Source organism: Malania oleifera, chromosome 1, assembly GCF_029873635.1.
Source record: "Malania oleifera isolate guangnan ecotype guangnan chromosome 1, ASM2987363v1, whole genome shotgun sequence".
In the NCBI taxonomy this organism is placed as follows: domain Eukaryota; kingdom Viridiplantae; phylum Streptophyta; class Magnoliopsida; order Santalales; family Ximeniaceae; genus Malania; species Malania oleifera.
The window spans coordinates 131,601,797-131,629,124 of NC_080417.1; the positions used below are offsets into that span (position 1 = coordinate 131,601,797).

The following is a 27,328-nucleotide window of genomic DNA, read 5'->3' on the forward strand; positions in this document are numbered from 1 at the left end:
AAAGCCTCAGCCTTATCACGAAGAAAGTACTCCCACATTTTTCTACTATAATCGTCGACTAACAATAGAAAATAAAAATATCCTCTTAGTGCAGGAGTAGTCATTTTTCCACAGAGATCTGCACATACCAGCTCTAGAGGAAGCTTTGATTTGTTGTTGCTCTCTTGTGGAAATGACATACGATGTTGCTTGCCCAGCATGCAAGCTTCACAAGGCTCTGTAGTATCAACTACTACAAGCAGATCAACCACCACCATTTACTTTCTCTACATCTCCTTCAAAACTGCATAAGAGATGTGTCCAAACATTTCATGCCAAAGTCTGCTTGTTGTATCTCTAGTTGTTGCGGCAAGTGCCACAAACTTATATAGGTTATTCTTTTGAATACCTTCGCCCACAATGATGTCATTGCTATAATGATCTCAACTTTTGTTTTCATAAATCGTACTTCATAGTCACAATTAGTGATAGCAGCTACAAATAAAAGATTCTTCTTAATTTGAGGAACATAAAGGATATCTGAAAGAGTTTTACCTTGGTCATTCATGGTTTTTAAGAAAATGGATCCAGTGCCCTCTACTGGACACTTACATTATTTTCGACAATCACATTCATAGATTTATGTAGAGGATTAAGGGAACCATACCTGTAATGACCCGGAAAATAATGATATTTAAATAATAGAGAAAGGGGAAAATGGAAATAATAAAAAGGCGGCAGCAGACTTTGTCGACAAACGCTTCACGTTCGTCGACGTCGTGGTGTTTTGGGCTTGTCAATGAGGGTACGCTTTGTCGACAAGAAAATACCTAGAGAATGTTTTTGGAAAATCTGAATTTCATCGACGAAGGGGAGAGTTCGTCAATGAGAAGCCTTCTTGACCTTGTCAATGAGGTGACGTGGCTCGTCAACAAAGACCAGTGTATAAATAGTTCTAAACTTAGATTTTTACGCAGAAAATTCAGCAAAAGTTCTCTCTCTCTCTCTCTCTCTCCTCTACGGTTCCTCCCTTCTCTCTCTTCAATTTCGGCTCCGTTAGTTGTCAGATCGACGATCTGAGGCCACCACAACGCTCCTAGGGAAGTTCTCTCCAAGTCTGTTGAAGCGAATCGTTGGTGGTGTAGAGTTGGAATTCATCCCTGGGTTAAGGTAATACTTTTTATGCAAAATTTGGTCTTTCCCTAGTTATAGGAATGTTATTCACGGAAAAATATTAAAGTTTAGTTTTGGGAGTTGTCGTTTTCAGGGTGTTGAATGGGGAACCCTACGGGTGCAGGACGAGTGTATTTTAGGGGGGTTTCTTCTCAGAAATCAGGTAATGGAATAAACTAAAACAGTTATTTTTCATACAAATTATTATTATTTATCAGCAAATTATTTTTCAGGAAAGCATGTAATATATTTGTATATTATTGAGAAAATGCATATTTGTACTGCTATTATGTTGAAATATATATAAGTATGAAATGCTAGAAATTATGATTTTACAATAGAATATATGGTTTTATACAACAATGTGTGGCATGAATATTATTTTATGTGAAAAGTATTATGTTATGGCAAATTTTATAAATGAAGTATGTTTTCAAAAATTATGCAATAATGCAGTACATTATGATTTTAAAATACATGATAAATGAATTATTTATTCACAATGATATATATGAAATGTTCGGTGCAAGGCCGTGATTGATAGCCGGCACAAGACCGTGTTTTACATATAATTTCGGCGCAAGGCCGTATTTATGAATGTTCGGCTCAATGTCGCAGATATGAAAGAAACTGGCGCAAGACCATATGTATGTATGTTATTTCAGAAAATACTATCAATCTATTTATGTTAGGCAAGTATATTATCATGTATTATATTTTATCAAAACCTAGATGATAGTTTAGTTCAGTTACAGGAGCACGGTACCGTAGCTATACAAATCAGATTACTATGTTCAGACTTATGCTAATCGCCCACAAAGGGGTGGGAGATGAATAGTCGATGTGTCTTTCAGTGTAAAGTTGTAGACGTCCACTTGGCAGTCCAGACAAGGGTGTGGCAGGCCCAACGTACTTACAGACATTTTTGAATAGGTAGTGGTCGGCCAGCCATTATCGTGTCCTGTCTTCGAGCTGCACAACCCGTCATGGGGGGTAACACATGATATCAATTAGCTATACATCTTGGGTAAATTTCAGTATTATCAGTTATATCAGAAATTTCTTGATCATTATAAATTATTAGAAATTATGAATGTTATAATTATTCAGTATGTTATTATGAATGTTTTCAGGTATATGAAATGTTCTGTATCTGTATAATTGTATCAAATATTCATGTTGTCACGTAGCTGTTTTTAGTTCATTTTCCTTTATTGAGAAGTGTCTCACCCCTGAACTTAAATAATTTTCAGGAAACCCAGAAAGACCGGCGGATCAAGGCCGCCGTTGAGTCAGTTGTGTTACCCTGCTAAGAGGGTAAGTTTTGATCTAGGAACTGGAGATATATGTTATGGGTTCCTAGAATTGTATCATTTTTGTATTTTGGTAGATTGTATATAAAAACAGTGTTTTGGATTATTGACTCTAGTATTATGTATTTTGTGGTTATGAGAATGTGATATATATTCACTACTGCTTAGGTTTCCGCTATGAATGTCAAATGTGTCCCCGTTACTCACGGGTTCGGGTTGACTTTATTATTAAATATGTTTTATTATATGATAAAATAAGCAGGTCGTTACAATACCAGTCCTTTTTGCTGGTTATGTGTCGGGAAGCTCCACTGTTAAGTACCTATGAGCAATCTCCTGGTACTGTTTGAGCAGTTGAGCACATTTCTTTTGTAACCATGAAAAGATCTAATTCTGGTTCAGCACAATTTGCTACCTGTATGACATTCCACGTAGGCTTCAACGTGTCATTCTTTTCATCGTAGATACGTTTTCTACAATCCTTGGCTGTATGCCTCCTTTTGTTGCAATAGTAGCACGTACTAGAAAATCTCTTTTTGTTCTTTCCCTTCTTCTTTTTAACATTATTGTCTTTGCCTTTGATCTGCACAGTGGAAGCACTGCTACTTTCATTTTTTCTGGTTCTCATCCTCATCTCCTCCTTTAGCAGTAAAGCACAGAATTACTCAAAGGTTAGTGCCGAAATTCTAATCTACTTGTTAAGAGCAGTTACCGGACTATCATATTTTGATGGCAGCACTTGAATACATCTTCGAGCTAACTCCTCACTACTCTTTGCTATGCCCACTGCTGCCATCTGATCACATATATTTTTGATTCTGGTGATGAATACTTCTGCCAATTCTCCGTTATGTAGCTTTTCTGCAGCAAGTTGATTCTCCAAGTTTTGAATGTGTGTCTGATTCCTTGTTTCATATTGATTCTTCAGACCATTCCAAGCATCTGCAACCTTGGGTGTATGCTAGATCAACGTAAGTACAGAATTGGATACACTTGTGACAATAGCACAAAGTGCATCTGCATTCCGCCTCTTCCATGCTTTGACGAGGGTAGCATCTAGAGGGATGATAACCTTAGGATTGGTGGGATCATGTGTGCCAATCGGTTATGGATCCATACCTTGAGTTGTATCAAGTAGGTCATATGAATCCAGAATAGCACTCATCTTGAACTTCCACAAAGTGTAGTTCGTGTTGTCTAACTTTCCTTCTGTGAATGTTGGTGGACGTATCCGAAGTGGTGGTGGAGATGCAGTAGCTGAAGATGAAGTTCCCACCATTGCAATGTCTCAACAATTATAGTTGTTTCTTCTTAGTGGTCTTCAGCTTTGATACCATGTAGAATAACAATACCAAGATTTGTTTTGAAGAAACGATTGAAGAGATAACATAAAGTTTTATTATAACAATCGGATTACAACAATCTATCCAACCATGCACTCACTAAATGAGCTTCAATGGCGAAAGGACAACAAATAGAAAAAACAAAATAGGACACAATCTTGTAGACGAGATGTGTGTAGTGTTCTAGTGGGGAGGGGTCTTATTTATAGCCTCTGGTCCGTGGAAGAAGCACATGGATAGCTCACCTAAGATGGTAGGCGGTGGTAGCTCACCTACCATGGCCGACTTTGACACTAGCGGCTGACTTTGACATTAGTGGTTGTCTTTGACATTAGTGACCGACTTTGACATTAGTGACTGTCTTTGACATTAGTGGCTGTCTTTGACATACCGTGCCCACCGTTCACACTGGATAGGTCATACCATCTCGAGGTGGGCGTTGCCCCCAATAACCCCCACCGTGTCTCAAAGGGGAACATCTTCTATCTTCGTAGTACCACTTCGGTTTACCGCTTCGACCTCATATGAATCATACGTTAGGTAAGTGTGCCAATTAACTCGTGGGAGATGGGCACTACACACACATACACCAACAAGGAGTTCGTGGATTAGAGAGAGAGAGGATATTTTATTTCAAAAAAATCTTCCTTAGCTTTTTTTATAAGCCATCGACTCAGCCACCTTTGTTGACGAAATGGAGAATTCATCGACGAAATGTAGAAGCACATTCGTCGACAAAAGATGGGTTCGTCGATGAACCTTAGGCCTGATATTTTACCGTCTCATGGGATTTCTTCGTTGATGATGCCTGAATTTCGTTGACGAGTCGCAGAAGGGAACTCATCGACGAAAATTGGGGATTCGTCAACGATTCCTGTTGCTTGTCATTTTTTAAAGTTTTCCTTCTTCTTTTTTTATTTATTCCCTTTTATTTTTTCGGGTTCGAGTTTGTACAATATTGATATCATTAAGGATATGTATGATAGAGTAATTACCAGTGTTATGACTATAGGTGGAGAGACTAGGGAATTTCCAATCACAGTAGGCATACATCAAGGATCTGCTTTGAGTCATCATCTTTTTATTTTAGTGATGGATGAATTGACTAGGAGTATCCAAAATAAGGTTTCATGGTGTATGTTATTTGCAAATAATATTGTCTTAGATTGATTAAACAAGGGGTGGAGTATCATCTAAACTAAAATTATGAACATAAGCTTTAGAATTCATAGGTTTTGGGATAAGTAGAAATGAAATATAATATATGAAATGTAATTTTAGTAATAATAGGAGAAATATTATAGACAAAGTTAAACTTGATGATGAAAAAATCAATAGCACCAGTAGTTCTCGATACCTTGGATCTATTATACAAGTAGAAGGATAAATTGAAGAAGATGTAATATATAGAGTTAAAGCATGTTAGGTAAAATAAAGAAGTGCTCCGTGTACTTTGTGTCATAGAATGCCCCTTAAAGTTAAAAGGAAAGTTTTATAGAACGATTGTAAGACCAATTATGCTACATCAATCAGATGTTGGGTAAAGAAGAAGCAACATATCCAAAAAGTAAAAGTTGTCGAGATGAGAATGCTTATATGAATGAGTGGTATAATGCTAAAAGATAAAATTAAGAAATTGACACATTCACAGTAAGTTAAGCGTAGCTCCTATAAAAGATAAGGGGAAGATGACTTAGATGATTTGGACACTTGCAACATAAGTCGCATGGTATGCTAGTGAGGAAGAGTAATTTAGTTACTATGAGGGACAATAGAACGAGTAAGGATAGATTTAAAATAACTTTGAATGAGATAGTGAATAAGGATTTAATAGTCCTAAATCTGTCAAATAAAGTTGTACATAATTACATAAATTGGCAGAAAAAATTCATGTAACTGACCTAACCTAGTGGGCGTAAGGCTTGGTTTGTTGGTTTTGTTGTTGTTGTGTGGTAAAACCTATGAGTTACCAAATGTTGTTTTTAGACATTAATTATATAGATTGGTATGTGGTGTGGTATGAAACAAATAAAATTCATGAATGGTGTTCCTAATGAATTTCTTCTATTGAACAAATTGATTTGTGTAATGAAATTAAAGTAGGAAAAAAAATAACGGAGTAAAATTAAGGTAGAAATAGAATAACTTTTGGAGTGCAATTACTTCATTTGATTAATAATATAGAATAACTGTAAGAATCACAATTTTATTTTCTTTTCAACATTTGGTACTCTTTAGTGATTGTTATAATAAAATGAAAAATAAACTATTTTTTTTATAAATACCCTTATTCATAATTATTTTATTTTATAATTATCATTTATTTATTTATAATAATGATTATTATTAGTGTTATTATTATTATTTGTTATTTTATAATGATTAATATCTTTAAAATAATAATAATTTTTAATTTTCCTTTATTACTTATTATTGCTATTGTAATTACTATTAGCTATTATTATTTTTAAAATTATTTTCATAATAATTATCATCCTTAAAATAATAATTATTGCTTTTTCCTTTTATTATTATTATTATTATTATTATTATTATTATTATCACCATCATCATTTTTATAGTAATAAATATTATAACTATTTTTAGTTATTATTAGTTATTATTATTTTTATGATAGTAAAAAATTACCACCCTTTAAATTTCAAAAATTTGAAAGACTGACCTGATATTATTGCATCATGTGTATTAGTGTGTCCGCCTTCTATTTGATAGTTCGTGACAGATAAGTCTTGGGTATTGATGAGGAAATTTATAAGCTGACACCAATGGCTGCAAGATGATGAAGATGTTGTTGTACCCAAACCTCGGAGTTGAAACGAAAACGAAGTGGTTCCTGCGGGGCAAAACCAAAACCCAGTCTCTCTCTCTCAGCCCCACATGCTGACGCTCGTGTCTGTTGTCACTGTCACCCCAAATCTGCCCTCTGCCTTCCGACCCCATCTGCTCTTTTCTGTTTTTTCCTCCGAGCCCTTCTCTCTGTCTCCCTAAAATCCTAGACCTCTGTTATCCCCTAAAGCCCTGAAGCTCGATCTCTGCTTCTGCACAGATACACACTGCTTGCCTTAGCAGTATTTCAGAGCCAACCTTCCTTTTGAATCAGAGTTGTGCATTCTGATCTGTGATACAAACCCATAAATCTCTATTGAACCCAGATGGCGGCGTATAGAGCGGACGACGACTACGATTATCTGTTCAAAGTGGTGTTGATAGGGGACTCTGGAGTGGGCAAATCAAACCTGTTATCCAGATTCACTCGGAACGAGTTCAGCCTCGAGTCCAAGTCGACCATTGGTGTCGAATTCGCCACCCGCAGTGTCCGCGTTGACGATAAGATTGTCAAAGCTCAGATTTGGGACACCGCCGGCCAAGAAAGGTTTTTCTCTCATTTTCTGTCCTTTTTCTCTTCTCGATCTGCCTTGAGACTCCATGGACACTTTCTCCAATTTTGAATCTTGTCTTTCATGCTTTTTTGTTTCTCTTTGCTTGCTGGGAAAATGTGGCTAAAGGGAAGAAAGTAAACATTTCAGATCCGAAGCCGTTTTTCAATGGTGCTAGTACCTTCAATTTAATTTTTCTTTTTAAAAAAGAGCAGTCTATTTTCTGTCTGACATCTGAGAAAATATGGAGAAAGGAAAGAGCTTACCCTATGTTTGGATAACCTGATTTGGATTTGTATTGGATTTAGAAAGATTTAATATAAAATTGTATTGAAATTTGTCCAAATCCCCTCAAATCCAAATCTAAGGTCTGAAATCCATGCTTTCAAAAGCAGCATTAGAAATTTTTGGTCTTCCTCTTTTCATGAAATGAAATCTTTGAGGGAATTGAACCCTTCTTTCAAAGCCTAGGCAATCTCAGTAACCAAATGTACTAGATTGCCTTTTGCTTTTTTTCTTTTTTTGGTTATTTTCGGTAGGGTATGACCCAAACATGGGACATGAAAACTACCATAGTCATTCTAGTCCTGGAATAAGCCCAGTTCTGTAAACTTCAGCCACCAAAACAAAAGTACTCTAATGGTTTTTGATGCGGGATGTTCCAATCTCAAATCCATTCCCATAATCTACACCACTCATCCCACCAAAGTATAACCTTTCTACACCCAACCAACTATTATTCATAGATGAGGAGAATGTCTTTAGTCATCCCCCCTTTCATCACCAGCTCAATCCAAGGCTCACTCTTATTCTACCTTTGACCCACACAAACCACTATAGCATAATCAAATCAATAGATTGGTGTCATCTATGGTTTTGAATGATACAGAGAGTAGTCTGCTCATGTTCTCAATTCTGATCATGACGTAACAACATCCACAATGGGAGCACAGACACTTGGCGATGGAGATTGCCCTTAATTCATTGCAATGTAAGAACAAGTTGGGGAAATTTCTTGGATACTTGGATGTGTCGTTGGCATCCAAATGCCAAAATAAGGGGAGATATCATCACAAAGGGAGCAAGGCGACACTCGTGCTCGTCCCTAGGCTCATCCCACTTGAAATTGTCATCTTGGAGTTGAAAAGCAATCTAGTTTAGCATCTTACATGGAAGGCCTCATAAGGCACTAATCTATGAAGGATCTCATGGCGAAGATGGAGGTAGAGAGCATGCCCTTTTGGAAGGGGAGCTGAAGATGAATTGTCTTTGCTCTGAATATGATAACATCATCTTCAAGGTGAATTGTGATTCATAGAGGAATTGTTCATGAACCACTTGTTATTCCTTTTCATAATGCTTCAAATGGAGTTGCATGATGATAGAATGGATCCAATGGATCACTTGGAGACATTTGTGGTGCTAATAATCCTCCATGGAAGTTGGAACCTTGTTTGCAAATCCATGGTGCTAATGATCCTTTGAGAAGCCTCAGCACCAGCACATGCAAAGCATTTTCCACGTCATTGAAAAAGTCACCTTGAACCAATGTTGTAGTATTAAGCCAAGATCAGTGGGTTTTCCAAAAAAACCCAGTTAACTTTTCATAAATTATTTAGAGGGGGTCTTATGGAGGTTAGGAGCTTGGAGAATCCTTATGTGGCATTTGGTTCGAGGAATCTTAGATGCCTCATTGCATCTTGTTCTCAAGAATATAGCCTTCCTACAAAATCATTTAGAAGAGATTATAGTTAGGTTTGTGGGAAGATGAGATTTCTTTGTTTGGTTTTTTCCTAGGAATAATGATAAAATAAATTTATTTTTCTTAAATATCTTGAAGCTGGATGAGGGATTAGATATCAAAAAGAAATCCTCTCAAGTGATATTTTATGGCAAAATCCAATAGCTGAAGGAAAATACTAAAATATTGATCAACTCGTCAAGAACACCACATCCAAAGCTGCAGTGAAAGTACTTTTTATTCTAGAAATGACTATATAATGTTTTAATTCCATGTACGCATATCCAAAATACTTGAACACAAAGACTATAACAACCTAAAGGTAGTTTATGTAAGCATCATCATATCCAAACCTACACAGCAAAAACAGAAAAGTGTTCACTGTTCATGCTTTAAACTGTTTAAAGAGAAAAGTAATGCATCTAAATAGACATATAGGGGGGTTGAATCACATAATCACATCCATAATCTCAGCGGTCAGACTTGTGGGAATCAAATGTAAGTAGCTCTTGATATTTAACTTCGTCTAGACTCAATATAAAATTTTCTTTCTTCTTGGAAAAGCTCCATCCTCCTATTACCACTATCTGCCTCAACCATGAGGCATTCTCCACCAATTTCAAACTTCTTTCTGAAATATCTTCCCAACATTTTGTATTGTGTTGATCAAGGATTCATCCATCATGTTATCAGAGCTAGAAATTTTCTTGCTAATAGATTACTTCAATTTATTTTTTTTTGTGCCTCTTTGGGTAGTGCTGGTCCTGCTGGAGTACTGTGATGGAAACAACCCATTCATCGCACTGTTGTTTTACCCGCTCACAAAGAAAATTTATAGTAGTTTGAGACTTATTATGCCATCCACTTTGTCAACATTACTTGCGTACTCAACTGCATTTCCATTTGCCTCTACGAAAAGAAAAAAACAATAGCAAGTTTATCACAATAAGGAAATGCTTCACCAATTCTATAATTTTTGGCACTTCTATCGTGAGTTGGCCCTCACTTTTTTGGATGGGATTCTCCTTTAAAAAGCAAAAGTTGAGTATAATATGCTTGGTAAATGTTCTTTTCAGCTTTTCTGGATGCTTGGTAAATGCTTGGATATAACATCCTTTGTAAATGCTCGTAATGAAGAAGGTATATACTTCTCCTAGTTTAGTCTCTGCTGAAAAACTAGGCATCAGGACAAACTTTATTAACCAAATTCTTAACCACTCCCTAACCTCCTCGCACATTCTAAGAGAGAATCTTCACTCGACACTACTATTAACCCCCAATGACCTGCTTCCTTTCTCATAGTTAATTGAAGATGCTAATCTATCTTCAATTTCTTCACCTTCTTCCTTATCTCTAGATTCCTCTTCCCTAAGCCTAACTCCCTTTGTACTATGATTTACCAAACTAAGACCCAATTCATCTAGGAGATCCTGAGCATCCTGGTTACCCATCACATCTTCTAAAAGGTCAACAGTTTTGAAGACCCCCTCATCTGTTTACACCCTATGGCACATAGGTGACTCAAAGATTGTATGAGGTATCAGCCAAGTAGGGGGTTTACCTTAAGAAAATGCATTGTTTACCAATTGATTCTTTTTCGATCATTTCCAAGATTTCTCGTCTCCAATCTTAAAATCAACAAGCCCAAAAACAGAGTGGCTGGCATTAATCTGGATAGTAGTGATTTAGAGCGTTTTAAGGCTTTAGCTGGATGCTATTATTTAACTTGGTTGCTGTCCTATTTAGAAGGTAGCGTCGCGTTTAGATGGGTGGGAGGGTGTTCTTTTCTTTTTGAGTGGGTTCTCACTCCTATTCATGCTTGCCTCTGCTCCTTTATATTTTTTTCTTTATTTGAACCCCCAGGGAGCAAGAGGGGTTAGCTGGGTAAGTAACAAGATTGAGGAAGCAATGAGAGTTTTCTTTTGGTCAGTGCTGAAGAGAAGAGGGATCAATTGGGTATTTGAGAGATTGTGTATAGGTCTGAGGAGGAAGGGGGCTTGGGGATTGGTAATTTGGTGTCTTAAAGCGCGCTTTTCTGGAAAATGGTTATGGCAGTTTCCCTTAGAGGAAACTCTCTTTGGCACGAAGATATTTAAAACTAAATTTGGCCTGCAGGTGAATGATTAGGATACTACTATAGGTCTTAGATGTTCCATTGAAGATCTTTGGAGGTTTAAAACACAAGTCTTCCCCCTTTTTATTCCTTCAACTAAGTATAAAGTGGTGCAGGTACGTTTTCGGGAGGATTTTTCAGTGGGGAGATAAGCACTGAAAAAAGTTTTTTCCTTGTCTCTATCATTTATCAGTCCATGATACTTGTTCCCTTTTTCTATTTTTTTTGGGACTTGTGGTGGCTCTATAGTTCCTTCGTATTTTTTAGAAGAGGTCTAAATGATAGACAGTGGGAGGAGTTTGTTTCTTTGCTGTGTGTGTTTGAGGGGGATCAGGTTTCAAATAAGAGGATGCTAGGGAGTGGTTTCTGGATTCTTCTGGTGAATTTTTATGTCCTTTTTTGGCCATCATATTATTATTATTTTTATTGCAAAAGAAGTATGTTAAGAAAGAGATAGAGAATTACAGCCTAGGAGAGGACAAGACATCCTCATAGCAGAAAAACTGAAAGAAATCAAAAGAAAAATTGAAGAAGTTCACAAGGAAGGAAATTTAAAAACAAAAAAAAAAACAAAAATTAACAAACCTTAATTAAGAAAACCCCTCTTTAAGCCCTTCCCTTTGGAGTTGATAGAGCTCTGTAGTCTTGCTAGTTTCCGCTGACCTTGAGTTGCTTTTTAAAGTCTTGTTAGTTTTTTCTATGTTTTTTTTTTTTATTTCCTTATTTATGTTTTTTTTTGCAATTTTTTATTTTATTTCTTTCTGTTTTCTGCTATCAGGATCTCTTGTCCTCTCCTAGGCTGTAATTCTCTTTCCTGCCCACTGACCTCTGCAGGAGTGGTAAAATCCCATTCCCATACTGGTTATTCACAGCCAAGTCTACATCCAATCGCCCATCCTCTCTTGCCCACATCCAATTACCCATCCTCAAAAATCGATACATCCTCCAAACCTTCAAGCAGAAGGCCGCTTACAACAGTGGTAAGGACTTGTCCCAGAAGACCGCTTACAACGATGGATCTGGGGTTCGAAACCTGCCGCTTGCACCGCACATCCGGATTTACCTCCTACGTGTTGGCTGTGGGCACACCTGGCGTAGGCGTGGGATTAGTCTGGTGGGTAAGCCCAGGAAACCCAGCGTATCCAAAAAAAAAAAGAGGAGGCACACAAGAAATATCTCCAAGTGCATTAGAAGTAGGAAGCATAATTCAGTTGTTCTCAAATGTCATCCAACAATAGATCACTATCATATGCGAAATTACTGTCATATTAATGTAGGACAAGAAGCTGGACCATGGGCAGACCCTTGCTGGAGACTATTCAGAAGAATAGGGTCGAGGGATTGTTGTGTTAGTTAATAGTTTACTATGTGTGTTTATTTTAATTATTAGTACAATTATGTGTATTTGGGGTTGTATTATTTGTGCATTTTAGGGGCTGATTTGTAATTTCATGTATTTTTAGGGTTTATGTGTAATTCTTGTAATTTATGTTTTCTTATAAATAGGGTGTGAAACTCATCTAAGAGTTAGTTCTTTATGAATTTGAATTGAAAGTGGAGTGTGATCTTCTTCTTCTTCCCTCTCCTCTCCTCCATTTTCCTAAATTCTTTCCTGTCTATAATACCATGATGATGTTCTGCATCATTTGGTATCAAAGCCCAACCACGACCACATCATTCTTCCATTTTAAATCCCCATTTTCCCCTCACTCTTCCTCTACCCTTATTTTCTCTTCTTCACTCTCTCTCTCTCTCTCTCTCTTAGGAATTTAAATCCCAATTGCAGATTTCAGCTCCTCAGTCATTCTCCCTGCTCTGAATTTTTGTTTGAAAAATAAAAATAAAAGTAAGGCTGTAACCCTATTGTTGCAAGAGTCACAAATCAGAGCCACTTCATATTCTCTTCCAATCTCTATCAGCATTCTTCAAAAACCAGAGAATTCTCAAAATTTACTCGCAGGAAATTTGCAGGCTCAGAACACTTCATTGAAAAACTTCTAGAAAATCAGCCATGCCTCTTGATTTTGAGCACCACTTTCTAGAAATCATCTTGCAACACCACTACCACCACCAGAAAGTCAGAAACAGACACTTCGAAAGGCTCCTCCCAAAATTGTTTCTCCATCTGATGAGGAGGGTGGGCCCATGCACCACCTGAAAATTTCCCAGACAACCCCCTTCAAAATCCCTTACTTCCTGGCAATTTCTCTTCACAGTGCCACCACCACTGGACTCACTGCCCCTTGATCAACCAACATTTGAAATTTTTTCACTGGAAGATCCTCGTCAGTTGCACACGTGCCCCGTGCGCCAGCAATGCTCGCTGGAATTATGATTTCAGATGTCATTTTGTAAGCAAGTACTGTATTTTGATACAAAAAGCTAGAAATTGGATTACCAGTGTTCCACCAGCACTTTAGAGCATCAATTTGTCGTTGTCATCAATAAGCATCAGATTTTGCTGCATTTTGTTATTTTTCTAAGTGATTGATCCTCCAACAGATCAAAATTTGAGGCTGAATTTGTTGCTAGTGGGGGAGATTTGATGTTGGACAAGAAGCTGCACCATGAGTAGACCCTTTTCTAGTGATTCAAATTGTTTGGATCAAGGGATTGTTGTATTTTTTTTATTTGTTTATTATGTGCACTTAGTTGAATTAGTAGTAAGGTTATGTATATTTAGGATTTGTTTGTAATATTTGTGCATTTTAGGGGTTTTAACTTTCATGTATTTTTAAGGTTTATGTGCAATTCTTGTAATTTATGCTTCTTATAAATAGGGTAAAATAAAAAAATATATAAAAAAAAAGGAAAAAATTGTATCTTCTTCCTCCTACTTCTTCTTCCCTCTCCTTCCTCCATTTCTCTTAAATTCTCTCCAAGCTATAATACCATGATGCTGTTCTACTGTCTTTTTCCAAGACATACCTCCATTTCTTTTCATTCTGGAAATGATCCTTTATTCTTATCCAAGTCAGACTTAGAGCAATTCTGAGATTCTTCTACTTAAAATTCCAGCATCATCTATTTTTAAAAATTTTCTCCCTTGCATGTTTAATTTCGTAAAATTGCTAGCAAAACGAACTTTTATTACCTTTCCCTCCTTCCTCACTAATCAATGGGTATGCACCTTCTTAGCCACGGCCCTTTTACATTCTTTTCCATCCTTGCTTTCCCCTGAAATATACTTTCCACCTCTAGTCATAAACCATGGCCAAAAGTCATCTCCTTATGCCCTCCAACTGGTTGCTACTCCTGTTTCACCTGTGAACTTCCCCACTTTATGCCTTCAACTGAGATCTCTCTTGTCAACCCATCACTTCAAGGCGATCTGCTTCTATTCAGCTATTATTACCTCTTCCTTTGTAGAAAATGTCTTCCTACCATTTGAGATATTAAGGTTACGTTGGTTTGCGGAATGTCTCTTCCCAAGAATAGATTAGTTTTAGTAGGTTAGTCACTATTAGTTATAGAAGAAATTTTGTTACTATAAAGTAAATAACAATGTCAAACATTTTATGAGTCCATAATAAGGAATAGATAAGGAATAACTATTTTCATATTTCATTATGGGAATGTTTATTACTTTCTTATTACATGTTGAAGGAAATAATTAAGAATATATAAGGAATAACTATTCCCTTGATTCCCAAAATTTAACTATATTCATCTTATTCCAATGAATAGCTATTCCGCCAAACCAAACGAGCCGTAATAGAGCAGTGCTGCTCCTTGTGCTTATTCCTCAGGCCTTGGATCTTGCAATAAGAATGTTTTTGGGACTCTCTGCTGCTTGAAATCCATCAAATAGAATCTCCCTGACCTATATTTTTGAATGCTGATCAAATCCATGGGCTGTTGCTACTAACTCCTGGGCTTTGTCAGCAATTCTCAGATTATGGGCCTGCTCAATTAGGTGTCCAACTGGGAAGAAAATGAGGCTCTTTCCAAAAAGTGACCCATGTTCAAACTAGTAGTAGCCTGAATATGGGGCTGTTCGAGTCACTGGCCCACCTTAAATAAGAAACTCCTCTTCTTTCAAGTAACTGGTCCAAGTCCGGAATAATCAACGAACAACCCAGCTCAATCTTAATTGCCTCATCCTCCCCTAGAGAAACCCTAGCCATGTCTTCCACCTTGCAGCCCTTGTCTTAACCCTAGCCGCCTCCGTGGGAGTCATCTCTGAACAAGAACTCATGGCTTCTGCCAATGAATACCCAAGTTTCTTCAAATGCAACTCACCACCACACACTGCACAAATCTGACTTTTCCCTATCAACACACCTTTTCTCTAGGGCACATCACCTTGTTTACTTCATTTTCCTTTGCCATTCTTCTCTGCCATCACCACCTGAGTCAACAATCAATGAGCTTGCTGACTTCATCTTTTCCACCAGCAGCAGGACGGAAATCCCTAGCTAACTCACAATACTCAATTCACAAATCTTCGCCACCTATCAGCTTTTGAATCACCAGAAGTGAAAACTGATCATCTCTTCCCTTTCCAGCCCGGCCCTAACTCCAGAAACTTCCCTACCTTTATTAATCAACAGCCAACACCGCATGCTGAATTATAATTTTATGTAAATTAAAAAGAAAAAAAAATTGCTGATCTATATGAACAAACAAGAAAACTCCAATCTTTCCTCCTTTCCTAGGGCAAAAACAATTTCACTTCAAGACCTTCCTTAGACAACAGCCATAGCAAGCATCCTGATCAAATTCAGTAGCTGCAGCCACAGCCGCATCCGACAACATCCGCTGTCTGGCACTGGCAGCACAGCCACAGTCGCTAACTCACAGTTCACACATCTACGCTGTTCAGGTCATAGAGCAGCCACACATGTCCAGTTATGGTTAGTACTACTCTGCTCTCCTTATCGGCTTGTCTTCATCTTCTCAGAATCTCAGGTCCTCTGTTTGCTCTCTCTAAGAAGGTTCTCTCTTTTGACTTTGCTCTCTCTCTCTCTCTCTCTCTCTCACTCTCACGGATTTAAAAAAAATATAGTTTCTTTAGAGTTTAGATTTTTCTAGGCTACTGGCAGCAGGCTAAATGGTCAATAACTTAATATTTTAATTTATTATATGTTTTGTCTTTTTACATTTAGTCCACTTCTTTTTGCTAAATATGTTGCAATGCCTGTTTATTGAAAATTGGGCAGTGGAACAGTGGCTTGTAATTAAAGGTTGCTTTTTTTATTTTTTTCTCTTCTACTGGGCAGTGAGCAATGGGCCAGTGGCTTGTTCGTTAGAAAAGTAAAGCATGCTTGTTTGTTACTTTGTTTATTTATTTTTTTACATTCTGTTGTTTGTGTTTTGTTTTTTGTTTTTTTTTCTGAATATTGTTTCAATGCTTGTTATTTGGGAATTGGGCAGTGAGCTAATAGCTTGTAAAGATTGGAATGCTTTGGAAATTAAAACATTAAATTCACAAATTAAAATTTGGGGCTTTGGCTTTTGCCATTAAATATAGAATAAGTTTTGTGAGTTTAATGTTTAATTTATGCATTATTAAATTCCAATGCTTACAGAAAATTAATATGTACTACCTTTAATGGACTTTTAAAATTATAATTTAGGACTTTTGCAATTAAATATAAAATAAGCTTTATGATTTTAGAATTTTTTAGTGTTTTGTTTTATGCATTATTATATTCTAGTGCTTACAACAAATTAGTTATTATTTATTTGCTTAGTTATGGAGTAGTATTTAAAAAAAAAAAAAAACAAAAATCCACTAGTGAATGATTCATTTCCTATTCAAGAATCTAATAGCCTTGAAAATGTCCAAATATGTAAGAAAGTCCATATCAATGTTGACTTGAACAATCTCTCATCAGATCCTGGAGAACATCCCAAAATTTCAGATTACCATCCTAATCAATAAGAGGAAATTTGAAGGGCTTACTTTCAGAAGGGTCCTTGTTAACCAAGGGAGCATAAATTTCCACAATCAAAAGATGCAGCATTTTGTTTGTATTGTGGAAATCAATAGGATGGTAATCCTATTGTTGTTATTTTATGAAATTTGAAGGGCTTACTTTCAGAAGGGTCCTTGTTAACCAATGCTGCGTCTTTTGATTTTCTATATTCTAACCAATTTCATCTTTTGATTTTCTATATTTTAATCTAGATTAGTTTGATGAATTTGGAAATTGGTTAGAATATAGAAAATCAAAAAATGCAGCATTTTGTTTGTGTCATTATTTTATGATGCCTGATTTTGGAGAACAAGGGGATGGTGACTTCCTTACTGCCGATGTTTTTTCAAATTGGAGAAGGAAAAAGAGACTGCAAGTTCATGTTGAAGGTCCTAGCAGTGCACATAATCAAGCCTAGAGGATATGCTAAGCTTTAATTAACCAAAAGCAACATATTGAAGTTGTTATTTCAAAGCAAACGGATCAGGCCAAATAAGAATATAGGATTCACCTGACTGCAACAATTGATTTTTTTTGTTTGTTTTGTTTTTTTTTTTTAATGTCAAGGGTTAGCATTTTGAGGTCATGATGAATCTGAGAATTCAAGCAATCAAGGTGACTTTGTTGAGCTTCTATACTTTCTATTATCACATTGAGGTTATTGGTCAACTTTTGAAAAAAGCTTGAGGAAGTCTCAAATTTGTGCCCCCTAATATCCGTAAATATATTGCTAGTGTTGTAGCTAGTGAGACTATTTTCTCAAGTATTAATGATCTTGGTGATTAGCTATTTGCAATTTTAATTGATGAAGCTTGTGAAATTTCAATCAAGTAGCAAATGGCCGTTGTTTTGCATTATGTGGATAAGGAAGCTGTATCATTGAACGCGTTATTAGCCTTCTTCATGTTTTAGATATAACCACTATGTCACTTAAAGCTTTTATTGAATCCCTACTTTCAAGGCATGGGTTGACTTTATTTAGAGTGTGTGGTCAAGGTTATGATGAAGTAAGTGACATGAGGGAACTCAGTGATCTTAAGAGTTTGATCATGAAGGAAAATGAATTTGCATTTCATGTTCATTGTCTTTCTCATCTGTTTCAATTAGCATTCGTAGCCTTTGCAAAGAAGTAAGTTGAAATTGCTAACTTTTTAACTTGAATATCAATTTAACCAATTTGGTTGGTGCTTCATGCAAGAATATTTGGTGGTTGATGCTTCATGCAAGTGGTGAGATATTCTTCGAAAAACTCAAGCTAGTAAAGTTGTGAGAGCTTTGCAAAATGGTCAACTTTTTAGTGGGCATGGTTTGAATGAAGAGTCCATTCTCAAATAGGCCAATAATACTCACTGGGGATTCTCATTATGAATCTGTAATCAATTTGGTCACTATGTTTTCTTCTGTAATTGATGTGCTTAAAGTTGTTGAAGAAGATGGTATTAGCTTAGACCAAAGAGCTAAAGTAAGTGCATTGTTGGCTTTGGTGCAATCTTTTGAATTTGCACTTAACTTGCCCTTAATGAGATCAAACGTTACAAAGAAAAGATGAAGTTACCTTAAACGTGTAGATTAAAGTATTGAAACAATGGTTACAAATGATGAGATATGAAGGATGGGAATCTTTGCTAAATGATGTTTCTACTTTTTTGCAGCACTCACAAAATTTCCATTCCAAGTATGGATGATGCTTTTGTAGCTCTAGGGCAATCTTGGTGAAGGATTGAACCTTTTCAAATTTGCATCACTTTCAAGTCAAAATGTTTTATTAAGTAATTGATTGACAACTTCAAGAGCTTAATAATTGTTTGATAGAAACAAATACTACGTTACTTTGTAGCGTGACATGCTTAAATCCAGTAGATTCATTTGTTGCTTTTGATAAGCAAATAATTTCTCCAACTTGCCCAATTCTATTCATATGATTTTTCTTGCATGGAGCTAATGGCACTTGACAACCAACTAGAGAATTATATCTTCGATGCACGTTCAAACAGTGCATTTTTAGGAAAAAGAGAATTGATAATCTTTCTAGAAAATTGGTTGAGACAATGAATCATATTGTGTATCCTTTGGTGCTTTTATTTTTGAAATTAGCTTTGTTATTATCAGTTGCAACTGCAATAGTAGAAAGAGCATTCTCAGCCATGAACATTATATAGTGTTGGAACTTGGTAGCATAATCGCATTGGAGATTAATGGTTAAATGATTGTATGATTGCATTTATTTAAAAAGATGTGTTTGAGAGTATTGATAATGAGCAAATAATTCAAAGGTTCCAAAATATGAATACTCACTGAGAACAATTATAGAAGATGTTTGGAGAGGTGTTGCTTTATTTTCTTTTTTCATTTTTTGTTATTTATTTATTTTTTGGATAAAAAGACACTGAATTCCTTTGAAGTTTGGCAAAAAGACAAGGACTTCCCTTGAGATTTCAAAAATTTCAAGGATCTCCCCTAAGATATCTAAAATTCCATAGATCTCTCATGAGGTTTTCCAAAAAGAAACAAATCTCCCCTTATAATTGGCGAAAAAGCAATTATTTTAGGAGTATAAGTGTCCCAAAAATCAAATGTCAGGGGAAGTGCGGGAATTTTAAAATCTCTGGGGAGATCTAGAGGCTCTTGCCTTTTTTTTTTTTAAAACCTCAAGAGAGGTAAATGTCTTTTGCCCCTTTTTTGGTGCAATTGTGCAAGTATTAGGAGCAATGACTATGTTAGATTTGGAGAAACATGGAAGATTAACTGCAGTAGCATGTCGAAAGTGTTCTATTTTTCTTTTATCATAAATGAATGTTATTTAAAAATATTCTTATTTGTGTTAAATTTTGAGGTATAATTGTGTTTTTATTAATTTTTTCTTGAAAAATACAACAAAATATTTTTATTGTTTATATATATTTTTCCCCCATTTAAAAATTTATGGGTTTGCTGACTCAGCTACTTACTTCGGTCCCATCCCAATCGACTAAAGATTGGCAACCATTAGAAAGCCAATTTCTAGAAACTGTAGGAAATCACACCCACGTCTTTTGAGATCAATTGTATTTGAGAACTACCATACAAGGGCTCTTCGGCACTTTGTCCAATCTCAAATCCCCTTTTGATCTAGATTGAGCGCTCTTTTCTCTCAGAAGAGGGAGAGAGAGAGAGAGAGAGATCAAAGATTGACGGCCCTTAATGGAGTTAGATCAAAGATTTTATTTTGTTGGTGGCCCTCAATGCATGTGCCCAAAGTCGGTGGATGAGTTTTGGTTGTTTCTTTTATTGGGTTTCGGAAGAGAAAGACTGATGCAACTTTGTAGAAGTGTGTGCTCTTTGCAATTATTTTAGGGATCTAGCTGGAGCGAAATTCACAAATTGTTAATGGGAAGAAATTGCTTCAAATTTTCTTTGGGATTATAGGATCCAATATTTGGCATATCTTTGGGTGTTTACAGGCTGCTTTAAGGGTATATGTTTTGAGGATTTCTAGTAAGACTGGAAGAGCTTTATTGTTTTGATAGTATTCTTTACTTTTCCTTTCGAGAATTTCTTATCGTCGTCATTGTATATTCTTCTTTTCTAATTAATGAAGTTCTTTTTCTTTTTTTCTTTTTTTTAAGACGAGGTGGGGAAAATAATTGGTGCTTCTGCTGATTTTAAAATTCTTGCAGCATTCTCTGCTTCCATGTGGAGGTACACATTGATAAAGCATAGGGTTCAACATAAAATTTGACAGCCTGCTTGTATCATCCAAGACGATAGCAGCAAGGTGGTGTCCTCAAGGTTGGCTAAGTAATATGTTCTCTGCTCTAATCGTTAAGATGGTCAAGAGGTTTTGAGTTGATTCTAACCTAGAAGTTTTGATATCTTGGATCTATTATGCAAGTGGAAGGAGAAATTGTATAGGATTTAGTATATAGAATTAAAACAAGTTGGGTAAAATGGAGTATTTCAGGTTTGCAATGTGATCATAGTCAAATTAGAAGGAAAGTTCTATAGGACAGCTATAAGACCCGCCATGTTATGTGGATTTGAATGTTGGGCAACTAAGAAACAACATATTCAAAAAATTAAGGGTTTGTTTGGTATCGGTGTTGTTTTCTAGTTTTCTGTTTTCTGTTTTCTATTTCTATTTCTCCACAATGAAAAAATAGATTATAAAAACGTATTTGTTTTTGTTGTCGATTTTCAACTATTTGTTAAAAAACTGAAAACTAGATTTTATGGTTTTAAGTTGTTTTGGTAACCTGTTGCCTAAAGTTTTAATATCCAAAAATAGTTTTTTTGGATTAAATTTTTCTTTTTATGCACTTTTAAATTAAACTCAAAATTAAATGATCATCTGAATTTAAATATAATTAAAATAAATATATACATAAATTTCAGAAAATAATTATAAATCCAATTACAAAGTACTTTTACTATTTCTCAATTGTCATGTCAAATAAAATTTGTATTGGAAAGTAAAATAATTAAAATAAATTTTATTTTATTATAGTAATTTTTTTAATGTGCTTTATTTGTAATTTTATTATTTTAATCATATTTTTATAAAATTTTGATTTAAAGATGAAAATATGCATTTTTTTAATTAAGTTTTTAATTTGTATTAGTTTTATAAATGTTAACCAAACTGGTTGTTAGTTTCTAGTTTCTGTTTCTATTTCTAGTTGTTGGTTTCCGTTTCTCTAATTTTTGACAATGATACCAAACAACCCCTAGTGATGGAGAAACTAGAGAAACTAGTGTAAGCACTATAAATGGAGAAATTAGAGAATTTCCAATCACCATAGGTGTACATCAAGGATCTGCTTTGAGCTCTTATCTTTTTGCTTTAGTGATGGACCAACTGACTAAGAGCATTCAAAATGAGGTTCCATGGTGTATGTTGTTTGCAGATGATATTGCATTGATTGATGAAACTAGGGGCAGAGTAGAGGCTAAGTTAGAATTATGGAGAGAAGTTTTGGAATCTAGAGGCTTTAGGATAAGTAAAAATAGGACAAAATATATGAAATGAAATGAAATTTCAATAATGGTAGGAGGAATATTGGAGACAAAGTTAAACTTGATGATGAAGAAATAAATAGCACTTGTAGATTTCAATACCTTGGATCTATTATGTAAGCTGGAAGAATTGAAGATGATATAATGCATAGAAGCAAGTTGGGTAAAATGGAAAAGTGCTTCAAACGTGCTTTGTGATTGTAGAATACCCTTGAAATTAAAATGGAAGTTTTATAGGACGGCTATAAGACCAGCTATGTTGTATGGATCAGAATGTAGAGTGATGAAGAAACAGAATATCCAAAAAGTAAAAGTTGCCAAGATGAGAATGCTTAGATGGATGAGTGGTATAACACCAAAAGATAAATTAAGGAATGAACATATTCGTGGTAAGTTAGGTGTAGCTCCTATAGCAGATAAGATAAGGGAGGGACGACTCAGATGGTATGGACACTTGCAACGTAGGCTATATAGTACGCCAGTGAGGAAGAGTGAGTTAATTATTGTGAAGGGCAGTAGAAGGGGTAGGAGTAGACCTAAAATAACTTAGCATTGAGTAAAGATTTAACAGCCTTGAATTTATCAAAAGAAATGGTCCATGATCGCATAAATTGGTAGAAAAGGATTCATATAGCTGACCCCACCTATTGGGACTTAAGGTTTGGTTCTGTTGTTGTTTGTTTTTGTATACTGAACCACCCCAAAAGTTGTTGAAGTGTGGATGCTAAGGTGGATGAGTAGTTTAACATTAAATAATAAATTAAGAAATGAACATATTCACAATAAGTTAAGTTTAGCGCCGATAGAAGATAAGACAAGGGAACGACGACTTAGATGGTTTGGGCATTTGAAACACACACCAAGTTGGACACTAGTGAGGAGGAGCAAGCTGGTTATTGTTAACAGTACTAGAAGTAGCAGGGGTAGAAACCTAAATTAACTTGGAATGATGTCGTGAGGAAGGATTTAATAACCTGTAAGGGAGTTGTGGATGTTAGAGTTTGATATACATTGTTGGCCTACAACCTAATAACTTAAGCTTTTAGGTAAAGTAGTTTCTAATATGATATTAGATCTGTTTACTAGAGGTCCTAGGTTTTAGTCTTGTTGTCCGCATTTATTGTGTGGTGTTTAAAAAAAAATATTGTATTCCCTTGGATGGTGTTATCTATCGTGTTGTTTATCTCTTCAAGTGCTGTCTGGCTGCATGTGTGGGGGAGTGTTAAAGCTAAATACACATTGTTGGCCAAAGTGATATTCTAACAGAGGAAAATGCCCTCGATCGTCTGAGTTGAAGGAAAAAGATTCATATAGCCGATACTAGGACTTATGGCTTTGTTATTGTTGTTGTTGTTGTTCTAACCTAGTAGTTGAGGCTGAATGCCTGCCAAGGAGGTATACCCCCAGCTTGGTCCATGTAGGGCCTTGAGGGCACATTCTGCTTTGGAAGCCCCCACTTGAATGATGGAATAGACATAGCAATTGTTACATTAGTGATTGTTGTGGTACAATAGGACATGCCAAAGTAATGAGTTGGTGATGTCGCTATGGGAGGGTGACCTCTGAGAGCTTAGTGAGTCACTACATCATCTGCTGTGAAATCGACCATACTTGCAGCGAGCATACTACAACCACACCCTGAAAAAGGCTCCTCTACAGATTCCTTGTCGCCTCCCACGTTAGGATGTCGCTAAACATCCAGGACCCCCAGATCCTTGTTGCTTCAACCATTTGAAGGTGCTTTAGCATGCCCTCCTAAATCCCCTTAACATCATTTTTGGTTTTGTGACATCTGGACCTCCAATTAAATGACTGTCAACACCATGGATATGAGCTCAATATGCTTAATGGTTCAGAATGTGTCTATTAATAAATATTAGAAAATAAATGCATTTGAATCAGCACATTGAGATTGATGGCTGACAATGTCTGAAAAGGTTGAATGCTTTTGTGAGAAGAGGTCACTGTGGCACTGGTTCAAGAGAAGATGACAGTAGAAAGGTGTGAATTCAATCTGAAGAGAGGTGTCCATGTGCAGTGTGCCAATAATTGGAGAGAGGTGTCCCATATATTATATAGCGTCATTATCATAGGAAACGTTCAATGAAGTTTGAGATGAAGAAACAAAAAGACATAATTCTTCAGCATGAAGTTGAATATGATTGTGTAGTTGAATTGAGGTCTTTCCAATGTAAGAGTTATAATATTCAAATGATTTTTTGTGCAATTTTTCATTACAAATTGTGCTGAAGAAACTCTGCTGGTTTATCCTTTCACAATTCGCTTTACATGACCGTTAAATCTGAGCCATTTGAATCATTCATTTGCTGGTTAGTTGCTGAATCATTTCTTATTTTGTCCTGTTTTCAATGTCTCGATGTACTTCATGAACATATTTATTGAGTTTGCCCCAATATTTGATTAAAAAGAAGTTGAAGTTTTATTCAATTTTAATGCAAAGAATAGAAGGTTATATTGCTCTCTCCAACACTCTGGCTCAGTTGGTCGTTGTATCATTTGTTCTGCACCCCTAACAAAAAGGCTGAAATGTTATACTTACTGCTTAGATGTCACGCTTTGTCACTATTAGCTTCTTGTGTATTGTACCATGTATATGGTATGACCACAACCAAACAAGCCTCGAGTCCCACAAGGCAGGGTTGGCTACATGAATCCTTCTCTACCAATTTACACAATTGTGGGCAATTTCGTCCGACAATTTAAGGGCTATTAAATCCTTACTATTTCATTCTAAGTTATCTTAGGTCTACCCCTACCCCTTCTATTGTTAATAGTAATTAGTTCACTCCTCATCTTTTGTGTACTATTTGGCCGACATCGCAAACTTCCAAACCATCAGCCACCCTCTCTTTATCTTATCGTCTACAAGAGTTACGTGTAACTTACTGCAAATTTGTTCATTCTGTAATTTATCTTTTAATATTAGATCATTCCTCCACCTTGGCATTCTTATTTTTGACAAGTTTTGCTTTTTAGATATGTTATTTCTTGGTTGCTAACATTCTAATCCACCTAGTGTAGCTGGTCTTATAATCTTCTTTAGGGTTATTCTACAATCTCACAACACGCCCAAAGCACTTCTCCATTTCACCCAACTTGCTTTAATTCTACGTATTACACCTCCTTCAATTCTCCTTCAGCTTGTACAATAGATCCAAGGTAATCAAAATCTGCTATTGCTTTTAATTTCTTAACCATCAAGTTTAGTCTTCACTAATATTCCTCCTATTCTTTTCAGCTCATATATTTTTTCTTGTTTGTACTTCCAAAAACCTCTAGATTCTACAGTTTCTCTCCACAATTCTAATTAGATTCTATTTATTCCTAGTTTCATCAACAAAATATCTTCTGTAAACTACATAGAACCTCATTTTGATACTCCTAGTAGGTTCATCTATCACTAGTGCAAAAATACAAGGGCTTAAAGTAGATCCTTGATGTGTACGACTATATAAAAAAATGCATGATGTTTGGCTGTGTTGTGTAGCAGCACTAAAATGATAATATTGAGTAAAACTAATCTTTCATGTTGCATAAGATCATGATACTAAATATTTTAAACTGCTTTTTGAACATGGGTGAAATATGTTACTTTCATACTCTTTCCGTTCGCCAATGAAAATTCCTTTTGTTAATTATTTATTCAACTCTCTCGCACATTAACAAGGATAATTACTGTAAATGGGTCCAGTTCTTTCAAAAAGGTCCAGCTATCTAAGTCCCTCCCACTTTTGCGGTTTAAAAAAAAAATTATATTTTTCCTTAGTCTAATGCCCTGTGATTGGAAGCAAATAGTTAGGGCACAACTATGCATTGCTATGTCTTTTTTTGGTATATGATTAAGTATCTGTTAATATAAGCTCATTGTATGACCATTTCAAGGCATTTGCTGATGCTTGAGATAAGTTGTATCTGGACATTGTTATTAGTTAGTTTTTGTATTGAATTAGTTTTTGTCAGGTTTCCCTTATGTTGATTATGCTCTTGTTTATGCTGAGCATGGTTCTCATTTCTCAATTTGATACTTTTCAATTGCAATGTATGCTTTAGTTTATTGTAATCAATCTTCAGATGTATTTGTTTGCAAAATATTACTGTTTGATTTCTTATCTTATACTCAAACCTCTTAGAGAATTAAAATGTGATACTTATTGAATGATGAGTCATCTATTTTTTCATTGCTATAGGTATCGTGCAATCACAAGTGCATATTACCGAGGAGCTGTTGGCGCATTGCTTGTTTATGATGTCACCCGACACGTGACATTTGAAAATGTTGAGAGATGGCTAAAGGAGCTCCGGGGCCACACCGACTCCAACATTGTGATAATGCTTGTGGGGAACAAAGCAGACTTGCGTCATTTGCGTGCTGTTTCCACTGAGGATGCCAAGGCGTTTGCTGAGAGAGAGAACACCTTTTTTATGGAGACATCTGCCCTCGAGTCTCTGAACGTGGAGAATGCATTCACTGAAGTGCTTACTCAAATTTATCATGTAGTCAGTCGAAAAGCCCTTGATATTGGGGATGACCCTGCAGCCTTGCCGAAGGGCCAAACCATTAACGTTACCAAGGATGATGTTTCAGCCATTAAAAAGGTTGGTTGCTGCTCCGTATAATTGGCGAGAGGGACAAAGGTTGGTTGCATCGAGGAAGGTATGCAGAGATTTCACCTTTGAAGCTTTAATTTTTCCGGGATCTTTTGTTGGGATGCTAGAGCTTGTCTGGTGTTGGTCAGAGGTGTGGGCACTAACCAAATGCAGCAGTCTTCCAGATTTCCCTTTTCATGTGATGCCAATTCCTTTCAATTTGCTCATTTTTGTTGTATCTGATTACTGGTTAGTTCAATTTTTTATGATAAAATGATTGGATACTCGAAAACGTTTCTTTGTTTTGTATAGTAGAACTATATTTAGTACGAGGACCATGTGCAAAATTTGTTTTGGGACGATTTTGAATATTATTTGTGATTAGTGATCAGTTCTAAGATCTCTGTAGTTGCTGAGAATGGTTTAGTATGTGCATAATTGTTATGTCATCGTTGTGTTTTAACTAAATTATCTATTATATTAATATGAAAGAATTTTTTTAATAAAAAATAAAATTATTATTAATTATAAAAGTGTAACCTTGAGTAATTATATATCCCACTAATGGTAAAGGGAGTTAAAAATAGCATTATCAACTATTTTAAAAGATCCAAAAAAGAATTTCTAGCTTGAAGTATTATTTGGAACTACTTTTGAAATATTTGCTTGAGACATCAATTATATATAGGCTGAACTTGGAGCAGTGGAACTGCTTTTGAAAATTTCACAAATAATTTCACAGATGAG

At 35.8% G+C, this 27,328-nt stretch overlaps 1 protein-coding gene across 1 annotated transcript; it reads left to right on the forward strand.

Annotated features, from left to right (window-relative positions):
• Positions 1-6,509: 6,509 nt before the first annotated feature.
• Positions 6,510-26,979, forward strand: LOC131154896 (ras-related protein RABA1f). The gene is made up of 2 exons (XM_058107711.1): positions 6,510-7,202; positions 26,182-26,979. Exons 1-2 carry the CDS (start codon positions 6,982-6,984, stop codon positions 26,609-26,611), a joined length of 651 nt encoding a protein of 216 aa, XP_057963694.1. The 5' UTR covers positions 6,510-6,981; the 3' UTR covers positions 26,612-26,979.
• The last annotated feature ends 349 nt before the right edge of the window (positions 26,980-27,328 follow it).

What these genes read in the sequence shown, in the direction of transcription:
- LOC131154896 (XM_058107711.1), top strand. Translation starts at nt 6,982, where the DNA reads ATGGCGGCGTATAGAGCGGACGACGACTACGATTATCTGTTCAAAGTG. An exon ending in GACACCGCCGGCCAAGAAAG is followed by an intron (nt 7,203 to 26,181) that starts GTTTTTCTCTCA and finishes TCATTGCTATAG; the next exon opens with GTATCGTGCAATCACAAGTG.